The sequence below is a fragment of the Camelus bactrianus genome, chromosome 3 (genome assembly GCF_048773025.1).
Source record: "Camelus bactrianus isolate YW-2024 breed Bactrian camel chromosome 3, ASM4877302v1, whole genome shotgun sequence".
In the NCBI taxonomy this organism is placed as follows: domain Eukaryota; kingdom Metazoa; phylum Chordata; class Mammalia; order Artiodactyla; family Camelidae; genus Camelus; species Camelus bactrianus.
This window is the reverse complement of record NC_133541.1, coordinates 105367989-105388531: the sequence shown is the minus strand read 5'-3', so window position 1 is coordinate 105388531 and position 20543 is coordinate 105367989. Positions and strand designations below refer to the sequence as shown.

General features: G+C 46.2%; 1 protein-coding gene across 2 annotated transcripts in view; it reads left to right on the top strand.

Annotated features, from left to right (window-relative positions):
- DPYSL3 (dihydropyrimidinase like 3) overlaps positions 1-20543 on the top strand; it is a 107250-nt gene that overhangs the window by 67241 nt on the left and 19466 nt on the right. For both annotated transcript variants that reach the window (XM_010959616.2, XM_074360887.1), the window contains exons 2-7: positions 5884-5972; positions 10710-10894; positions 13328-13492; positions 15630-15691; positions 16600-16680; positions 20417-20485. In XM_010959616.2, coding sequence (XP_010957918.2) covers positions 5884-5972; positions 10710-10894; positions 13328-13492; positions 15630-15691; positions 16600-16680; positions 20417-20485 — 651 coding nt within the window. The remainder of the gene's footprint in view (positions 1-5883; positions 5973-10709; positions 10895-13327; positions 13493-15629; positions 15692-16599; positions 16681-20416; positions 20486-20543) is intronic.

Genomic DNA, 20543 nt, shown 5'->3' with positions numbered 1-20543 from the left:
AATTCTGCTTAGGGGGCTGTGTTTTGAAGGGGATGCCCCAGGTTAACCTGCGTGGTGCACCCTAGATCGTCAGCCTGGGTGATGAGAGGAAGGAGAAATGTCTTTGAGACTCATCTGTAGCCGTTCAGGGGCTTGGGAACAGCCACCCTGTACAACAATGCCTGGTTTCAGTAAAGACTCAGAGCCAAGATGCTGCATTGCTCTTGGAGAAGTCTTATTGTCTCCCTGACCTGAACTCTTTCTCTCTGTCTCAGTGGCCCATTTGTCACTGAGGAGCCTAAAAACATCCATGCATTGGGCAGGGAGAGTGAGTTTGGGGGCAGGTTTAAGCCCTCGCCACCCATTCCCCATTTCTGCAGGAAAAGACCGAGTAGATGGTTATCTCCTCTCAGAGGGTTATTTCTAGAGGAAGGATGACCTGGGGGGCCCTGGGAACTTGCCCAGTGGGAGTGGGTTTAAAAGAAGAAGTCTTGGCTGAACTCTCGGCTGCTGGTTGCTGGAGCTGAGAGCAGTTGCCGAGGGTTGGCTGGGGACTGGTGTCTCTGGAATTCCCTTTATGACAAGGTCTGTTCAATTTTGATTAACATAAGTGTTCAACTTCCAGAATTTAAGTTCAGTCATGATGGTCCAGAGAATAATCACGATGCTGGCTCATGGGAACTAAGCATGTCTAGTTTGCCCTGAAGAATTCAGCCCTTTACATACAGGTTCCCCGTAATCCTAACCAGCACCCTGAGAGAAAGATGTCATTGTCCCCCATGTCACAGATAGGGTGGCTGAAGTCATTTGTCCAAACACAGGTAGTGTTAATGCCAGAATTCAAGCTCGTGTCTGTGTGTCTCACCCAAGGTTGCATACTTAACAGCAGCAGTGGCGTGAGAACACTGGTCTCCTCAGAACCTACTCAGTACCTTTTCCCAAACACCATGCTGCGTCCACTGGTACTCTCTTAGAGAGCCTGCTCTCTCTCTTTCAGTGATGCTGCTTTGGGGAAGAAAACAACAAAATTCCATCCATGTAGTCTGTCCATCCTGATGTATTCTTAAGAGTGGGAGTGTTTTTAGGGAGTCAAATCTAATTACCCAGATGGGATGTCTTTTAAATAACCACCTGTGCCTTCATCTGGATTTTTAAAAGGGTGTGGAGTCCCCACTGAGGGTCAGAGTCTCTTCTTTGTGATTTGAACACAGGTAATAAAAGATATGGTTTTGGAAGACTCCTTCTCCAGTGTGCATCCTCTTTTTTCTCTTCCTAGGATTAGAGTTCTTATTCTGAGCTGCTGGGATGTCTGCAGAGTATAAACAGATGTGCCTTAAGTACTGTTCTGGGGCTGAGTTTATTGGCTGGGAAGAAACCCTTGGAGGACTCTGGTTTCTCTGGGAGCCATAGTCTTATTAGCTCAGGTAGACGGAGGGAGTAATTTGAATTCTGGAAGGTGAAGACTAGGTGAGGAAGACTAATCTGGGAACCAGCATCTCCAACAGGCTTGGGTTCCAGATTCTGTCCTTTCATTCTCTATTCTAGTTTGAATCACAGCCGTTCTTAACAGCATCCCTTGTTATAAGTTTATTTCTTCCTCCCTCTTCTTCCCCCATCTCTGTCTCTATCTTTTCTCCCTCTCTTCCTTCCATCTTTCCTTTGTTTCTGTCTGTCTCTCTTCTCTCTTTTTTTTCTCCCAAACTGCTAATTTTTTATAGTTGATTTTTCTGATTATTTACCATACTCTAGTGAAGGAAAAAAGGTTGGTCTTCAGCAAACTTCAAGGACCCCTGCTACCCTGGACTGCAGATCTGGTCCCTTTGTGAGTGGCGTTAACACGTTCAGGCCATAAGGGGCGGGTGCGATGCACCAGTTTTGTTAATAGTGGCTTACAAGTTATTGGATTCCTTAAGTTATCTACCGCAGAGAACTGGTCAGCAGTTTTAGCACTGGGACTGTCAGATTCAGTGTCCAACAGAGAGGAGAGTCCTGTCAGAAAGAGCCACTTGGCATAAGGCTCAGGGTCTGTTGCTACTGTGGCCTCAGGTGGAAATCAGTCTGGTGCCAAGAGGTAGATGCCACCAGACTGCCAAGACCTGGATTTACTTCCAACTGGAACTGATGTCCTCTGTCACTTGGAGGAAGTCATCTGTCTCTGTGTACATCTCCCCCTTTGGAAAATGGGAGCAGTAGTCCCTGTCTAGTATGTTTCTTAATTTAAGGCTTTTTACAAAAATTTAAAGTGCTGTAAATGAGTAGAATAAATATAACTAATATTTAAAGGTGTTTACTACACGTTAGTGTGTTAGCTATTGTATAGACACGTGTCTGCATGCTCATTTTCCTCTCTTCATCCCTTGCATTTATTCCTGGCAGCCACCCTGTGAGGTGAGCTCGGTATTATTATCTACTCAGAGCTAATAAAAAAAAAGTGAAGTTCTGAGAGGTTAAGTCCTAAGTCAAGATCACACACCTGGTTAAGGGTTCTGCCTGATTCTCCCAGTAGTGGGAGGACCCAGCTGGACCCAAGCTTGCCAGCTGGTACTCCCGGTACCCCGCCAAGGCTGCAAGACGGGGTTGTACCCAGCCGTGGTGGCTGTGCAGGACCTCAGGCAGCCAGAGTCCTTGACCTGTGGCTTCAGGCTCTGGATAGCTTCATCTTGGGCTCCACATGCCCTCCAGATTACCCCTGTGTGCTCTGGAAGTATCGTTGTTCTTTACATACATCGTTGCATGACAGACATGGTAGGCTCCGGTCTAGATCACTTCTCCTCTTCCAGCATCCTCTCACGGGTACCTGGGGTCCTCAGCTGCCGAGAACAGAAAGCAAAGAGCCCCACACAGCCGCAGTCTCTGACCTTCCTAACTTTGTCGAGGGTGACTCGTAACCAGAGCTGTCAGATTTGTTCCTCTCGTTGGTGTTTGACTGTACATAGCACGTGTTACTCGCTCAGGCTGGTCCATGACTTCACAGACAGGCACGTCCTGTAACCAGGGAGGTCCGGTTTTATGTGGCCTGGGACTGGTCAGCCATTGAGTCATTCTTCAGCACCCAGTCCAAGACTTGCCTTTCAGATGCTTCTGTGTCTGATGACAGTTTGCCTAAACTGCCCTGTGTAGTGGAAACCACGTGCCTGGAAGGAGCTAAAATGAATAAGAAGCACTTTTATTAACCACTTTAACGAAAGTAAGGGGGACAGGCTGAGGGCTCTTAGGAGCAGCATTTGCTTGAGCTCTGTGAGTCGTGGTTTTGAAATCTCTGCTCTGCCTGATGAAAGCAAATAGTAATATTAATACCGTAGTCCATAGAGTAGGGGTCTTATTCCCAACTCTGAAATCTCCTCCAAGCCTCTACTTCATCTGTGTGCTCCATTTGTTCAGATTTCTGACAATGGAGCCAGAGAACTTTATTGAATTCGCATCTGAACAATTTTGAATGACGCCACCTCAATGATGTTCATTCCACTCAGTCACCTCTTACTATCCCCCCAATGTACCTGGGGCCTGAGGTAGCTTTTGCCCCTTTGCTGACATTTGGTGCTTCTTGAGGGAAGTGATGCCCCACTGTGGCTCAGGCTTGGATGTCCCTGGGTAAGAGGCTGGTCGTATTTCAGAGCTGGGCTCAGTTCAGGCAGTAACTGGCCCGTTTCCAGAACCCACCCAGCTTACGTCAGCTCTTCGCTAGAAAGGTAAAGAACTTCAGGAGAGCACTGAACTTTGAGAGGGAACTCTTCCAGTGACCAAGATTGTTAAGATTATCAAGCTCCTGCTGGAGAAGCTTCTGTCGCCTTCACAAACTGTGTCTGGGGCAGTGGTCCCTGGTGCTGGTCTGACTTGGTGCTGGGCTGGCTGATGGCTGCATAAGAGCCATTTAAAGAGCTTAGAAAATACACATTTGTTGGCCTACAGCAGGGCCTGGGAATCTGCATTTTTCTCATATGCCCCCTAGCTTGGGAAGCATAGTCGTAGGACGCCTCATATAATTTTGCAATTACTTTAAAAATGGTAGATTACAGTAGCCTTCAATTAAAAATTGTTTTTTTTCTTAGAAGTCCAATTTTCTGACACATGATATTCTGACTTAGGTGGCCTTTCCATCACATTGTTATAATACAACCTCCTATGTCCCTCCCTTCACCCATGCATTTGGCCAATGTTTAACAGCTATCTAAGACAGACCACAGGAACTAAGGTAAAAAAAGATCCAAAGACATAAAAAAGAATGAAATAATGCCATTTGCAGCAACACGGATGGATCTAGAGATTATCATATTAAGTGAAGTAAATCAGACAAAGACAAATATGGTATCACTTATATGTGGAATCTAAAAAAATAAAAAAAGATACAAATGAACTTAGGTACAAATTGGAAATAGACTCACAGACAGAGAAAACAAACTATGGTTACCAAAGAGAAAAGGGCAGGGGAGGGATAAAGTAGGAGTTTGGGATTAACAGATACACATGACTGTATATAAAATAGATAGAAAACAAGGACCTACTGTACAGCACAGGGAACTATATTCAATACCTTGTAATAACCTGTAATGGGAAAGAATCTGAAAAAGAATATGTATATGTATTACTGAAGCACTTTACTGTACACCTGAACTAACACAACATTGTAAGTGAACTTCACTTCAATAAAAATTTTTTTAAATGGGGAAAAAAGATCTAAAGACACATGGCTCTAAGGCTAAAGTATTCTCTGGTCTAGCCAGGAGACAGCTGAACAGTAAGCTAGCTACTGTAGAACAGTGTAATGAGCTACCCTGCAGTGGGAGCAGGTGGAATTTGCTGGAAAGTCAGGTAGTGCCTCCCAGGGGGAAACCCTTCGCCTGAAGCTTGCCAGAGGAGGGGATGGTTGTCAGATGCCAGGGGAACCTAGGAGAAGGCAGAGAGAACAGCTTTGTAGAGGTTAGTGGAGCACCTGATATGTGGCCAGAACTATGTTTCTTAGTTTTGGCACCGTATAAAATCCGAGGCAGTAAGTGACAGAAGCCGGGGTGGACATACTGATGGAGGCCACCTCATGAGGGGCTGGGAGACCACGTGAGGTGGGAGTTTGTATCTGATCTCATTAGCACATCTTCTTTGCCACATATGTGGCGTTTTTTTTCTAAACACCTCACGGAGCTGTATTTTTTTTTAAAATCCTACCCCCTGACAATACGGCATGATGAAATTTCTTATTCTTACGCAATACCTTGGAAGCAAGCGAGACTAAGTGGTAATTGGCTATATCCCCAGTGGAGTCTTAGCTTCAATTCTCATTTTTCGTGCCCTGTTCATGCTCTTTGATTTCTGAAGCCAGAAGTCAGCCTGTATGTGGGGCTTCCTTCCCCATAAAACCTAGGTTCCTTTTCAAAGCCCTACCTCACCAATGTCATCTCATGCCTCTTCCCTCCTTGGCCTCTAAGCTCCCTCTGCACTGATCTTTCTCAGGCTTACGAAGAAACAAATCTTCTTCCTACCTCAGGGCCTTTGCAGAAGCAAGAGGTGAAATTCCAGGATAATTTGAATTAGGGGCAAACAAGAAAAACTGGGTCCCCAACAGATACACTCAGCTCAAAAACTGAGTGCCCGGAGCACACAGACGTCTTAAGAAAATGGTTCCTGCTAAACTTCTAAAACAGTGACCTGGGGGGTAGGGTATAGCTCAAGTGGTAGAGCGCATGCTTAGCATGCATGAGGTCCTGGGTTCAATCCCCAATACCTCCTCCAAAAATTAAATAAACCTAATTACCCCCTACCCGTGAAGATAAAATAAAAAAATAAATAAAATGATATGATAGTAAATAAATAAAATGTTAAAAAATAAAATAAATAAAGCAATGACTTGGGAGAACCTCGGTGACCACTCTTCTGGCTGTGAGAATGACTCCTGTTTTCCTTCTTTTCTAGAGTGACCGTCTTCTGATCAAGGGAGGCAGAATCGTCAACGATGATCAGTCCTTCTATGCTGATATTTACATGGAAGATGGCTTAATAAAGTACGTATATAGAACCCTTGATTTTATATTTTGGATCTTCCTTAGAGGCTCAGAAAGAAACTTGCTTCTCTTTTGCTGACAAGACCATTGTTTCTATATATCTTATTTCTCCTTCTCCTTAAAAATGAGTCTTTATCTTAGCCCTTCAGTCTAGATGCACAGCATCCCTTAAAGTGGGAGCTAGACTTAGTTCACTTGGGTTGCCTGAATGGAGTGAAAAAAATCTCAAATCAGTCCCCCAAACGAGGCTAAGGACCAGCGGCGTTGATGGACACTCTGTGCATCCTGGAAAAGTGGGAGATGTGACCTTAAGGCTACTGAAAAATGTCCACAGATTACCGTAGCCTAAAAATAGAAGGTCTAGCGTGGTAGGTACCAGAGGAGTTCTAAGAGTTCTAATTAGGATAAGTGATTTAGGAGTATGCAGAAAGGAGAAATCCCTTTGGAGGAAGGTTTTCGGGTGGAGAGGGTATTTCAGCCGAACTTTGACTTGGGGAGGACCTAGATGGGCAGAGCACAGCTAGGACATACCTTCCAGGCAAGATTTCCAATTAGGAAATATTATTGGAATTATATTCCAATGTAATTATATTATAATCATATATAAACTATATTTACATATATTTATATATTGTATTAATTACATTTATATAATTATTTAATTATAATTATACAATTATAATTATTGGAGTATAATTATATTGGATGTATATAGGGATATATAATTACTTTACAAAATGGTTTGCTATTGGATGCCTGTAAGCAGCATAGCCAGGTAGGCTTTATGTGCAGCTTCCTTACATCGTGAACTGTAAGAAAAGGTTTGATTTACACATAGCCCTTCATCACATAAAGCAGGGGCCTTCCTCATCCTGATAAGATAGTGTATAAGACTGGTATATCCCAACCCACCCTAATCGCCATCCCCAGCCTCGTTCCATTTTGTTTTGATATTAATCCACTTCATTGGCTAGCTTAAAATTCTGGTGATAGGCGATTGCTTACTTGTCTTTGAAAACTTGGCTTAGATGTAACTTTTCTGCGGGTGCAAATCTAGGCTAGCTTCCCCTTCGGTGAGCTTTCAAAACACCCCGTGCTTTTGTCAATCATAGCAATTCGGACACTATTTGGTGCCCTTGGGAGCAAGGACCGTCTCTTGTTCTTCCCCACATCTGCAGTGTTTAACCCAGTACTGAGCATCGAGAGACTTGTGTCAGAGCTGCGTTTTATTGAGTTTATAGTACGTGCTGGGTACTGGTAAATGTTTTACATGCGCTGTCTCATTTAATCTGCCAGCCGTCCTAGGAAGTAAGCACTCTGATTACCCTCTTTTCAGAGGAGGGTAGAGGGAAAGAGGAACAGAAAGTAAATAACTTGCTAAAGGTCAACATTTTAATCAAATACATTGAATGAATGAGTGAGTGAGTGAATGAACAAACAAATGCAAGAATGAAGATATTCATGTTTAGTTCCCTTGCCGATTTGCATAAATACTTTTTTCATATTAGAAGTAAGAAAAATGAAGGGGAGGGTATAGCTCAGTGATAAGAGTGCATGCACAAAGTCTAGGGTTCAATCCCCAGTGCCTCCATTAAAAAAAAACCAAGAAGTAGGAAAAATGAAAATATCACACAAGCCAACTAATACAAAACAATACTTTCTTCAAAATAGAAGCCACAATTAATTTTATTTTTTTTCTTTTATGAAAAAGTAATTGTATACAGTCTGCTCTCTTTGGAGGCAGGACATTCCTTCATTTAGACATCTTCAGAGTTAGGAAAAAAATTAATACCTAAAGCTTCTTCCTCATTCCAGAGTTCACGTCAGGCATCACCAACTGATCCTAGCACTTTTCACAGCTGAGCCTTAAATACAGGCTCAGAGTCTGTCTTCATGCAGTGATTCGGGCACCTACCACCACAGTTGAATATGTACACTGAATCTTCTTTGCCATCTCTGTTAAAACAGACTGGAAGGCCACTTGCCTAGGATGTTACAGAAGGAATTTAACCATCAGATGTGTGTGTCGGTAGTGGAGAGAAGGGTATATAAATTTACACGAACTTCGTCTAATCCTATAATTTTATATGTCTCCAGCAACATTCTTAACTCACGGAGCATAAACATAGAAATAATTTCCTCCAGTTTTTACAGAGTCGTTTGCCTGTGAGTGTTTATGGGACGCCTGCTGTGTGCACCGCATTTGTCCTCAGGCATTGGACGCACACTGCGTCACATGCTGTGGTGGATATCACTGGGACCCAAATCACTGTGCTCTCTCCCCCCCAGGACTTTGCAGTCTTTTAGGCGAACTGAGAGATCTGTCCATGCAAAGCACGTGGCGTTACCAGATAGTATCAGCATCAAATATTGAATTAGTAGAATAGGTGAGGTCCAGAGGAGGGAGAGGGCTATTTGAGATTAGGATGGTTATTAATTATAATAGCTGGTGTTTATTGACTTTTTATGTGCCTAATAATGTTCTATAGGCTTAACACATAGTAACATTTAATCTACACAATAGAAGTATGCAGGAGGCATTTTTATTACATTTTACAGATGAAGGAATTGAGACATGGTGAGGTTAAGTAACTCGGCTGAAGTCACAGAGCTAGTCATTAGCAGAGCCAAGATTTTGAATCCAGACAGCCCACATCCAGGGCAGAGCCACACTCTCAATTATTAGACCTGGCTGTCAGTAGAAACTTGACCAAGGAGGGGAGCTGGAAGCTAAGCCTTCAAGGATTAATGTGACGTTGATTGGGTCAGTGGGGAAAAGGGGGAAGGCATTTCTATTTCAGACGGGGTATTATACTAGTTGTGACTGGGTGGAAAGGCACATACACAGACATACGCAAGCCAGGCAACTCCTCAAGCCTTGGTTCTCAGTTTCCCTCAGGGGTGAATCAGTGAGGGAGGAAAGTGGAACACACCGGCCAGGAGCTGGGCTAGGTGGAGTTACAGTCAAGGCTGTGTTTCTTCCCACAGTGTGTTTTGAACTGTGGTGGTTTTGGAATGGCCCAGGTGTGGTGTGGTAAGGTAGAGCTCTTAGAGACGTCAGGGAAGCTTACTGTTAGTTGTGGGACTTGGATTTGTCAGGCTGGGGTAGACTTCTTACTGCCCCATGAGAGTGTCTTTCTCAGCTGGGTATGAACAAAAGGGGTTGTTCATGCCCCTGGCAGTGGGGTACAGGTATCCCCAAGGCAGGAGATGTTTCATGAGAACATAGATCCTTATGAATCGTAAGTCTACGTGGAATTCACTGGATGTTTAAATCAAGGTTGTGAAATTGCATATCAAACAAGCAGCACTGGATGGTCTGTGAGGTGACACTGTACTAGGGGTAGGTATATTTATCCTTTGCCCCATGTAGTGTGCCCTTGGCATGGTCATCAGCTTCCTCCCCACCCCAGTCTCCTCCTCTCTTCCTCCCTGTGATGCTCTGAAGCTTCCTGGGTGAAGCTGTGTCTGGTGGACTTTGTCATAATTACCTTCCTTGGCTTTAAGCTTCCACCAAGATACTGACCAGACAAAAGCAGCTGGTGTGGGCATCTGCATCTTTGACATCCTGTTTAAAAATCTGCCTTCGGCTGTGACTGATGGACAAACTATCAGGGAAGGATGGAATTGGGAGTGAAGACTGAGGTGCGAAATCCCCCGGACAGATTCCTTTTGTTGTTAGGAGCAAGATGAACCCACCTAGAGGTGAGCCAGGTTCACACACCTGTTCTTGTAAAATTCATTACCTCCTTCAGTCTCTCCTAGCAGATCATTATTTTACTCTCTTTCAGTTCTATTGCAGATGTTCTTCCTCACTCTAGAATAAAGAACAAAATGCAAAAGATAATAAAAATACTTATTAAAAATATTAATTACATACCCTGTGTTCTAGACACTGTCACACCACTGGGGTTACAGCACTCAGCCAGGACATTTGATACCAGATACCAGATTGTTTTGTGTCTGTAAAAGTTGATTTCTGGGTGGACCTGGCGATTATCAGCCTAAGTGAAGTGAGTCAGTCAGAGAAAGACAAACATATGATATCACTTAAATGTGGAATCTAAAAAAAGAAAAAAAAAAAAGACAAATGAGCTTATTTGCAAAACAGAAAGAGACTCACAGACATAGAAAACAAACTTATGGTTACCAAAGGGGAAAGGCAGAGAGGGATAAAGTAGGAGTTTGGGATTAGCAGATGCACACTACTATATGCAGAACAGATAAACAATAAGGACCCACTGTATATATAGCATAGGGTATTATATTCAATATCTTGCAATTAAAAAATTGTTACTTTGTAGTAACCTGTAGTGAAAAGAAAATGAAAACAAATATGTGTATGTATATGTGTGACTGAAACACTATGCTGTGCACCAGAAATTGACACAGCATTGTAAACTGACTATACGTCAATAAAAAATAAAATGTTAATAATACTCAGTGAAAGGGTTGAAAATACTGACATCAGTATGGAAAGCCGGGTAGCAAGTGGAAGAAAGTGTTAATAGGCTAAATGCTCATCTTTTAATACAGGAAATAAAAAAGTCTAAAGATTAAAAAAACCTGTTTTCTGTGATTGTATGTGTACCTGTCTTTATTTGGTTCTAGATTGCTAGGCTGCGAATCACTGGCAAGGATTGCTTTGATAAACACATTTAAAATCCTTGTATTACTATGTTTGTCTTGGAAGTCTTTCGTTCCTTTAAATTGCCAGTCATTTCATTGTCTCACCAGACAAATTGGAGACAATCTGATTGTCCCTGGAGGAGTGAAGACCATAGAGGCCAATGGGAAGATGGTGATTCCCGGAGGCATGGACGTCCACACCCACTTCCAGATGCCATACAAGGGAATGACCACAGTGGATGACTTCTTCCAGGGGACTAAGGCTGCCTTAGCCGGGGGCACCACCATGATCAGTAAGTCCCCCGACGTTGCACACTCGTGTGAAGTGTGCTTGCGGTCCCACGAAGAGAGTAACCAACGAGTTGACCACAGTGCTCTCTGTTGATAACTGGTACACTTCCCTCAGTTTCCTTTAGAGACTTTCTGGCTGACGGGACCCGGGACAAGCAGGTTAAAGTGAGGGCATTGGTGGCTCCTGTAACTGCACAGAGAGGTTCATGAGGCTTATGATCAAGAAGTCAGCTGCCCTCTCGTCTGCCTTGGAGCAGCGGCTGGGTGTGCTGTGGGCAGGGAATCAGCATTTATCATCTCTGGGCCAGTCCCTGGGGAAAGTGGCCCTAAAAAGTTGTGGATCGTGGGCAAAAAGTTGTTTCAGAACTTCCAGCTCGGGCCTGAGGCAGGAGGGGGCAGCGAGCGCAGGCAGAGCGCTGCGACTGGGGCTAGAAGCATCCGGGAGAACATGAGGATGGACACTTGTGATTCTTGAGAACTCTTAGGAGGCTTCAATGGTGGTTAGTGGTGTCTGATCTAGGCTGGTATTTTGACCAATTCATAGCTTTAAGATTAGGCAAGCTGTGAGGTTCTTTCCCTTATTTTGTTTTGTTTTTTGGTGACTTTTGCAATTCCTAAGAACCCTAGGGAGTTGCATGCCATTGGATTACTGACAGATAGCATTCCAGGGTGGTCCTTCCTGTCCCAGAGGAATCTGGATGAATTGGCTCCCATCCCAGCCCTGGCCCCCAGTGCTCCTGCTGACCACCATATATATCCACGCGAGGACTCAGAACAGCCTGAGCTGTGGACTTATTTGCTGTCTTTTGCTTCCTTTTGACGGGAGCACTGGCAGAGTAGGGCTAAGCTCACTGGATGTAGAAACCAGGACAATTGCATCAGGGCCATAAAAGGTGCAATTCTGGGAGACCAGAGCTTTTCTCTAGCCAGAGGGAGGGAGGGAGCCAGCTGACTTCTCAGCAGCCGCCTGCCCACGACAGCCCTGGTGTGGTTCCAGGCATCAGTAACACAGAGCCATGCCTCTGCTTTCCGATAAGTGCACTGGGGCTGCTGGTGCTCAAAGGCTGAGGAAATGAGTGGTCTTGGCCCGGCTTTCTGCCGTCTGGCCGAGGAGCTGGACCTGTTCCGGATCCCGGGCATGTGCATTAGGCTTGGGCTTCTGCGCTAGGGAGGGAGCAGGAGGGAAGTCGGGATTCCACGTGGCAAGATAAGGAAGGCATTCAGTGAGCCACAGAAGTGACATGTCCTTCAAAGATAATTTAAAAAAAAACCCTAGCTACAGAAAAAGCAAAGAAAATTCAGAAATCCCACCTCAATCTTACAGTTTGGCTATCAATTTTTTTTCTATTTAACATGATGAACATACTACCATTTTCACCAAATAACACGTCATGGATGTCTTTCTGTCGTTTATTTTTATTCTACCAAATTCACAATAGACCCCTAACATCCATTTAATGGAATTACCACAGCGTGTGTATGTAACCAAACTTCCCTGTTGTAAAAGACTGTGTTCCGGTTTTTCACTGATGTCAGTGTATAAATCGTGGCCAACATCTTGAAAATCCATATTTTGTATCCAGTCCTGTTTATGCTTTTAGGAAGAATTTGTAGGCATGAAAATGTCAAGCTATTTGATACACATTTCAAAACCGTCCAGGAAAGTTGACCAGTTCACACTTTCTCTCCACAGCGGCCATGGGAACAATGAAAGTGTAACTTTTGCCTTATCCTCCCCAACGCTGTTGGTGTAAATGTTACTATTTTTAAAAATATTCTGCACCATTGCAGGTGCTGCAAGAGTAAGGTGGGGCCGCAAAGGAACTGTATTCTTGATAAAGCATTCACGTGGAAATAAGATCTATGGGCCCAGGGTCAGAGTCAGTTAACTGATACCAGCTCTCTCCTTGGGCAGTAACCACGAGGATGTCACTCTCTTGTGCCCCTGATGTAACTTTAAAGCCCCCCCTTCTGCCCGTAAAAGGGAGTCCGACTTCAGTCACCAGCAGCGACGCCCGTAGTACTGGTATTAACGGCACACGTAGATGCTCATCTATTGATAGCCGACGTTTATTGAGCGCTTACTGTGTGTTAGGCATCAGGTGAAGCACTTTCCATGCATTTTCTCACGTAACCTCTTAACACACTTAGAGGGAAGACACTATTTCTCCCCACCCCCCACCCCACTTGATGCCCATTTTAAGGATGAGAAAACCGAGGCTTTGAGAAGCTAGTAATTTGCCCAAGAACACATAGCCGAGTGGCAGTTGAATCATCAGCAACCTTGAAACTGCCTGGGAACCCTTCCTAAGGTTAATCCTGTGCTCAGGAAAAAGATCCTTTGCCCTCGTAGCCGAGCAAGCAGGAGCAGACCTGCGCAAAGCACACCAAGGGCCGTGTCAGTGAGTCACCCGTGCGGGGCCTCTGTTGTGCAGTTGACCACGTGGTGCCCGAGCCCGAGTCCAGCCTGACGGAGGCCTACGAGAAGTGGCGGGAGTGGGCCGACGGCAAGAGCTGCTGTGACTACTCCTTGCATGTGGACATCACCCACTGGAACGACCGCGTCAAGCAGGAGGTGCAGAGCCTCATCAAGGACAGAGGTGAGCCGGGCTGCCGTCGTCCCTTCCCCCTCGCCCGTCCTTCCTACACCACGCACTCATCCGGTCACTGCTCCTTGCTGGGAGCCCGGGACCTTGCGTGTGAGTGTAGGGTGCCCCTGGGGTCCAGGTGCTTTATCTCTGTTTATGCCATCCTGCACATTCCTACGGGGTCCCCATGAGATGGGGCTATTCTCCTTCCAGATGGAGAACCTGGGGCTCAGAGTAAGTAACCCGGGATCGTGCAGCTAGGAAGCAGCAAGTCTACCCAGAGTCCCTGCCATGCTGCCCAGTGTCCAGGGGCGGCCCTGAGCTCAGTAGAGGCTGACATGTCACACGAGGTCTCACAGCCAGTATATGTGAGATTAGAAATTTCTAACCTCTATCATTTTCATTCCAAAGATCCAACCGTTGCTATTAATGTAACAACAGCATCCTCGGAAAAGCAGAAGACAGTGGGAGCAAAGGTGTGTCGTACTCCAGCTAGGAGCTTAGGGCATGAAAAGAGTGTGTGTGTGTCCTCTTCCTGAGTACACAACTTAGGTTCCAACCACTGTCTTTTTAGATTCTTCTCTGCTCTCCTTTCTATGTTCTGATCGCTGTTTCTCTCTCTCAGACACACACACACACACACACACACACACACCCACCCATATGTGCACCCAGACATGCGACATGCTCTGCATCCCAGGGCAGCCTGGAGGACTCAGGGAAGTATAAGGAATGGCTCCTGCCAAGTGTCCATGGAAGAAGGAATCAGGCCAGTGAAGAGCAACAGGATCAATGCCACAAGACGCAGAGTATTATTACAATAGGAATATTTTAAGACTAATTATGCTGTAATGCAAGTTCTAGTACTATGATACAAGTACTAATACTATAATAATAATTATAATACTCCTTATTATAACACTAATTTTATAATACGATTATCAGAGAGCAGTCTCGTTCAAACACCAGGAGTGCAGTGGAGGCAGGGTGCTCAGGGTTCGGGGGGGAAGGATGACCTCCCAGACGATGAATTCTCCTTCCCACGCCTCTCTACACCCCACAGGCTCTGCCCCGTCCTCCCTGATTCAGTGTGAGATTAACCTCTCCCTTCTTTCTTGTGTCCCCTCTCACACTGGGCACCTCAACTGGGGTAGAAAATTGAATGGCTCTAACACCCCTGCCCTTCTGAACGGCCTGGGTCATTCCCCGGATGACACAGAGGCTCGGGGGAAGGGCGGTGTTGGGAACAGCTGCCCCAAGTTGAGCCTTTCTGGGTAAGGAAGTTCTCAAATTACCATCCACTTTTGGCGTGGAAGCCTGTGGGCTGAGATGGCCCTAATGGTTGGAGACCAAAATTACCCTCCTTTCCTCAAAATGATCGTCTGTTCCCCTGTCTCACCGATTTCTGTAAATTACTCTGTTAATAGTATATGTGGGGGGAGAAAGTAAATGGCTTGTTCCTTATAACCCTGCTGACTTAGATATTTGAGCACAAGGTGAACCTTGACTTCTGCCCAGCAGCTCTGTCGCTTCCCCGAGGACAGAAGCTCGGTCTCAGTTCTCCCTCAGCCCCAACCCCCCACCCAGGCCCAGTGTAGAGCAGATGCTCACAAACTGTGACCCCCGGAGGTCAGCCGTGTGCCAGGCCCAGTGCTGAGAGCTCTGCATGTGTTATCTCACTGAAGGTGTCCAACCACCTGACGAAGCAGGCTAGTGTTATTTTTCCATTTTACAGGTGGGGGAACTGAGGCTCATGAAGTTATGTGGTCTAAGCTTACTACCCCGGCATGGGGTGCCCCCCACTAGCCTGCACCCTGTGGGTACGCGACACATGTGCTGGGGTGATTCTCGGTGCTGGGTCTTACCCTTAAGCAGTATTGAAGCTGGTTGGCCCTCTGGAATGGGGGATGGTGGAGATGGGAGGCAGGAAAGAGAGGCAGAAGAAGAGACCATTCTGCTCTGACGTTGTGGGATTTGTCGATTTTACGGGGTGAAGGACGAAACAGAAAACCTCTCTTGGAGAGTGGGAAGCATCCGCATTGCACTGGGCGGCAGCCTGCGATACACTCGGGGCCCCGGGGGGCGATGCAATAGGATCGGACGCAGCAGGGTGGTGATAATGTTGTCTTCCTTCCCGTCTCTCTCGCAGGGGTGAACTCCTTCATGGTTTACATGGCCTACAAGGATTTGTATCAAGTGTCCAACACAGAGGTAACGGCCCTTCGCTGTGTGGTGTGGGGTATCAGGTTGGCTTTCCTCTTGTTTCTGGTGACCTTGGCTCTTTGAACCTGAGTCACGGTGGTGAGTGTGGGAGGATGATGGGCAAGAGTGTTTCTTGAAGTCCTCGTGGTCCACACTACATTTTAAATAAGGGAACGGGCAGGGTGCCCGTGGCAAGGCAGACAGGGAGCTAGAATTTCCACTGGAGCAGCTTTCTCAAAAGGACAAGAGGAAGGGCTTATCTAAATCTCCATCTACCGTGCACGCTCCACACCCCTCGTGCACTCAGTCGGAGTGTGAGTGCTCAGCCTTATGGGATTGAGGTGGGTCTTCTGCCTTTTGGGGGAATCGTACCAGCTTGGCTCCGACTTACCCTACAGAATTCATGGGGTGTGTTTATTTTAGACAAATCTCATCTTTTCAGAAGAAATAGAAAAAATTAATTCCCATAACTCCTGGCTAGGAGATAAAGGGACATCTGCCTTGAGAGGCTAAGAGATGGAGGTTTCAGCTTTTGAGTGAGCTCATGGCCAGGCTGCAGTGGCTTTCAGAAGTGTGTGTTAAGAAGGATTCTGAAGTTCTATCTGAGCTCACAGGGCAATAATTCCATTTCAAATGTGTGCAGGAGGCAGAGTAGAGGGCTCAGTAGTACTTTGTTAGCTGTGTGCCCTGTCTGCCTAGGAGACACGAGAGGGTCCTGATATAGACACTTTCCTAGGGTTCCTTCAGACTAGCACTCCACTCTGGTCCTACATGTTTTAGTCTATATTTCTGCCCTGGTCACTTATTTCCTCTGGTCCATCCCATTTGTTTTAGTTCTGGCTCTAGTCATTGGCCCTTGCATGAGATTGCTAAAAGCACCGCGTTTTGTGAAGGTGACAGACTCATTTCTGTTTCAGCTCTATGAGATCTTCACCTGTCTGGGAGAGCTGGGAGCCATCGCTCAGGTGCACGCTGAGAATGGGGATATCATTGCCCAGGTAATAACGGCGCAGCTCCCTGGAGTGCACTCTGTGCTCGCGCGAGGGTCTGCATCCCATTTATTTTCTCATTTCTTCAGTGTTGCCCGGGTTCTCTGGATGTGCGAGGCCCCGTTATAAGTACTCTGTTAAAAACAGAACCTGCCCTCAAGGACCTCATGGTCTAGGAGGATGCAAAATGATGGCAAACAGAGACAAGCGAGGGAGAGAGGGAAGATGCTTTAAATGGAGCAGTCTGGCATTCTGGGGAGTTAGAAGAGGCATCTTGCAAAAGGAGGTTTTCAAACTGGGACATTTAGTGGGAGAGCATCGCTGATTCAGTTTTGAAAATGAATCTAAGCTACATGACATTCTCCGTCTTAAAGAAAAACCCTAAAGCGGCATTTCTTAGAAGCCGGAAATGTGACCCAGGACTGCGAAACTCCTGGCCTTAGGTAATAAAGAATTCAGGTCTTGTGGGGATCAGACGTCCTGCTGGCTTCCTTGAAATCATATTGAGAAACCTGAGGAAAGAGTGGTGACAGCGAGGGCCCCGAGGCCCAAATTGACTATTTGTAAGGAAGCAGAAAGCTCTTCTCTCTCCATCTCCTGGGTTGCTTAATGGACTAGGTGCGCAGATGTGTCTTCTCCAGGATTTGGTTTATCGCAGAAGCACGCAGGATTGGCCTCTGCTAGGAGGAGGCAGCCAGCAGAATGTCGGCTCTCTTAGTCCATTTGATGACATTCATAGCAAGAACCCATTATTCATTCTTTCAATGAGTATTTCCTGAGCGCCTTGTGCCAGACATGAGTCTACAGAGGTACCCCAAAACAAGTGCTTTCCATGGCTCTCCAATACTCAGGATGTACCTTCATTGTAGAAGTTGTCCGGGGCTTGGCCAATGTGGTTGGCAGGGTTGTGGGTACATGATGAGGCTGACCCTCATCTCAAACCCGTCGGCTTCGAACCCCAGGTCTCACGTGGTGAGCCCTGACTGCGGTGAGCCAGGCCCTGGTCCAGGCTCTCGTGTGTTCCCATCTCTTCTTCACCCCGCCCTTTCGAGATGCCTCCCATCCTCCTCGGTTGATCCATGAGAACATCGAGGCTCTGAAGGATAAGGTCACTGGCCCAGGGATCACAGCCAGGACCTGGGAGAACAGAACCTTAGCGTCTAAGGTGATATGTTTCCGTGGGCATCTTTACCCAGAGATGGTGCGTCAAAGACCCTGGGCCCCGCCGGTTCAGCTGCAGGCTCCCGGAGAGGCGGCGCTCCAGCTGTGCAGCTCCAGCTGTTACAGGTTTTCAGACTCTAAATGTTGTCTCCCTAGTGGAGGAGGTGAGCTGAGTGGCTGAATGTGCAGTTTTCGTGCGCTTATGACCAAGGAGGTTAATTAGTTAGGCCCCTGACAGCCTTCTCCCACGTCCGGATAATGAAATCATTTCCCAAAGAGGGTCCAAATGCCTTCCTCCCACGGGAGGCGTCCCGGTGCGGTGGAGCTGTCACTCCTCCGCTTTCTGCAAGGTTTCAGTGTAGCAGTCAGACGCCCTTGCCCTCCCTCCAGATGCCCTAACAGCCACACTGCCTGCATCCTCACCCTAGACTCTATGGAGGCCAGCGGGCTCAAGCTCACAGCCCTTTTCCAGCTTCCTCTCCTGGCCCCTTAGGACGGAAGTGTATCTGGTTTTCCCCACCCCCAACCTCTCCCTACCTTGGAAAGCTCTGTTCTCAGGAAAAGAGTAAGAGCGTTTTTCCATTTGGATGAGTTTCTTGTGTGTGTGTATTAAATTCAGCTCAAGCTGAAAGATTTTGTCACCTTGTTTAAATGAAGGCAGGTGCTGTAACTCGGAGTTTCTTGATGTGCTTTATGCAGAGTGACTAAAGAGTGACAAGGGACATTTTCAAAAATTTCAAGCTGGCAGGGCAGTCTGATAGCACAGCATCTTTAGCCATTCATCTAACAGATAGCTACTGAGTGCCTACGCTGTGCTAAGCCTTGGAGAGGGGAGGTGAAAAAGATGGAGTTCTTTTCCTCATGGAGCAAACGGAATTGTGCCGTGACCCAAATTGATGGAATTACTGTGGTGATCAGTGCTCACACCTCCCTTACCCATGTCACGGGGCATCTGTGGGTCTTTACTGCCCCATTCTTAATCTTCCAGCTGTAGGGACATCATAGCCTTAAGAACAGACCTTCCCAACATGAGCCTTGCGCTAGAATCACCCATGGAGCTTAATGAACAATCCCTAAGCTTCTACAAGTTCCGGAAATCCTGATTCGGGAGGTCAGAGTCGAGCTTGGTCAAGTGTACTTTGGAAAAGTTGCCCTGGTGATTTGAATGTGCTCGGAGACCCACTGCTCGAGTGAGTGTCATCCTGTGTGTGGTCCCCGCGCTTTTCAACAAGAGAGTGTCATGTCAGACAGAAGGCACTTTAACTGAACACCAACCCTTGTGTGACTTCAGCTGGCAGTTCAGAGTGGAAGCTTACCCGAGTTTGGAAGAAATTATATTTAATCCAAGCTTCGATACGTGGAGCAGGAGGAATGAAAAGTGGAGGCGCTTTGCTGGAAGTATCAGCCTTTTGTCAAGCTCTGTGGAGCTGAGGCAGTGACCATTCAGCTTCTTGTGGTTGCAGTACAGACGTCTTCCTCCCCCTCCTTTAAAAATTTACATAATTAAAAACAAACCAACAACAACAAAAGAGTTCCTCTTTTCCAGAGAATCCCTTCCTTTTGAAACATCTCATAGTTTCCAAGTGAGACAAGGCCTGGTTCAGCTCACCCGCCTTCATCTCCAGAAACCCCGGCACGAGGTTCCTAGGAACTGGCCTCGCTGCTTGAGCGTGAAGCCTGCAGAACTGTAGATCTGGGACTGAGGATGTGTGCCAAGTCCCATTAGCCCCCGTGGGCGTTCCCAGCCCAACCACCTGCTTCTTCCAGAAAGCTGGCCCGATCTGAGGAATTGAGCCATCAGCCACGAGGAATTAGACAGATCACCACATCTGCAACCTAGTTACACAGAATTTGACCAAAGGGCTAATTCAGGTGATGCTGCTTAGAGGCCTTATTTAGTCTGGTTAAATTCTGAATCTACTTACTAAAGCCAGGCATTTACGGCATGAAAAAGCCTTGAGGGCCTTATTAAAATGCAGAATCCTAGAGTTTTGCCTTAAATATTCTAATTTGATAGGCCTGGATAGGGCCAGACATCGCCACTGTTAGAAAAGCAGCCCTGGGAATTCAGATGCAGCCAGTGGATCAGACTTTGGGAAACAGAGTGGGAAACTGTAAGCTCTGTGAAGTCAGGGGCCTCATTGCCCTAGTTCAAGTACTTAACTTAGGGCCCAGCACGAAGCAGGTACTCGGTACGTTTTGTGGGATGAATGGGTTTTAAAATGTGTGAATGAATAAACAGATGAGTTAAGCAAGTGTACTTTCAGAAGTATCTGCCTCTGAAGGAAATGAAAAATGAGTGAACTGGTGTGACTTCTGATGTGGAATGTAGGAAAAAAATTGATATTCTGACAGAATGTCATCCTTTTAATAAAAAGCCACCCTTAAATGCTCCTTTCCTCTTTCAGTTAAGATTCTCCCCTGTTTTGCAATTCCAGTTACAGGATTAACAAATGTTTGACATTCACATTTCATTCATTTTTTTCCCCTTGAATGCATCTTTAGATGAGAATATACCAGTGTGACTTTTCCAAACCTCAGTTGAGTTCATCTAAAAGCTCTCTGTCTTCTTTTCTTATTCTAGGAGCAAACCCGGATGTTGGAAATGGGGATAACTGGCCCAGAAGGCCACGTGCTGAGCAGACCAGAGGAGGTAATTTGCAGGGGGCTGGGGTGGGGGAGGGGTGCAGGGCAAGAAGCTGTCACGATGG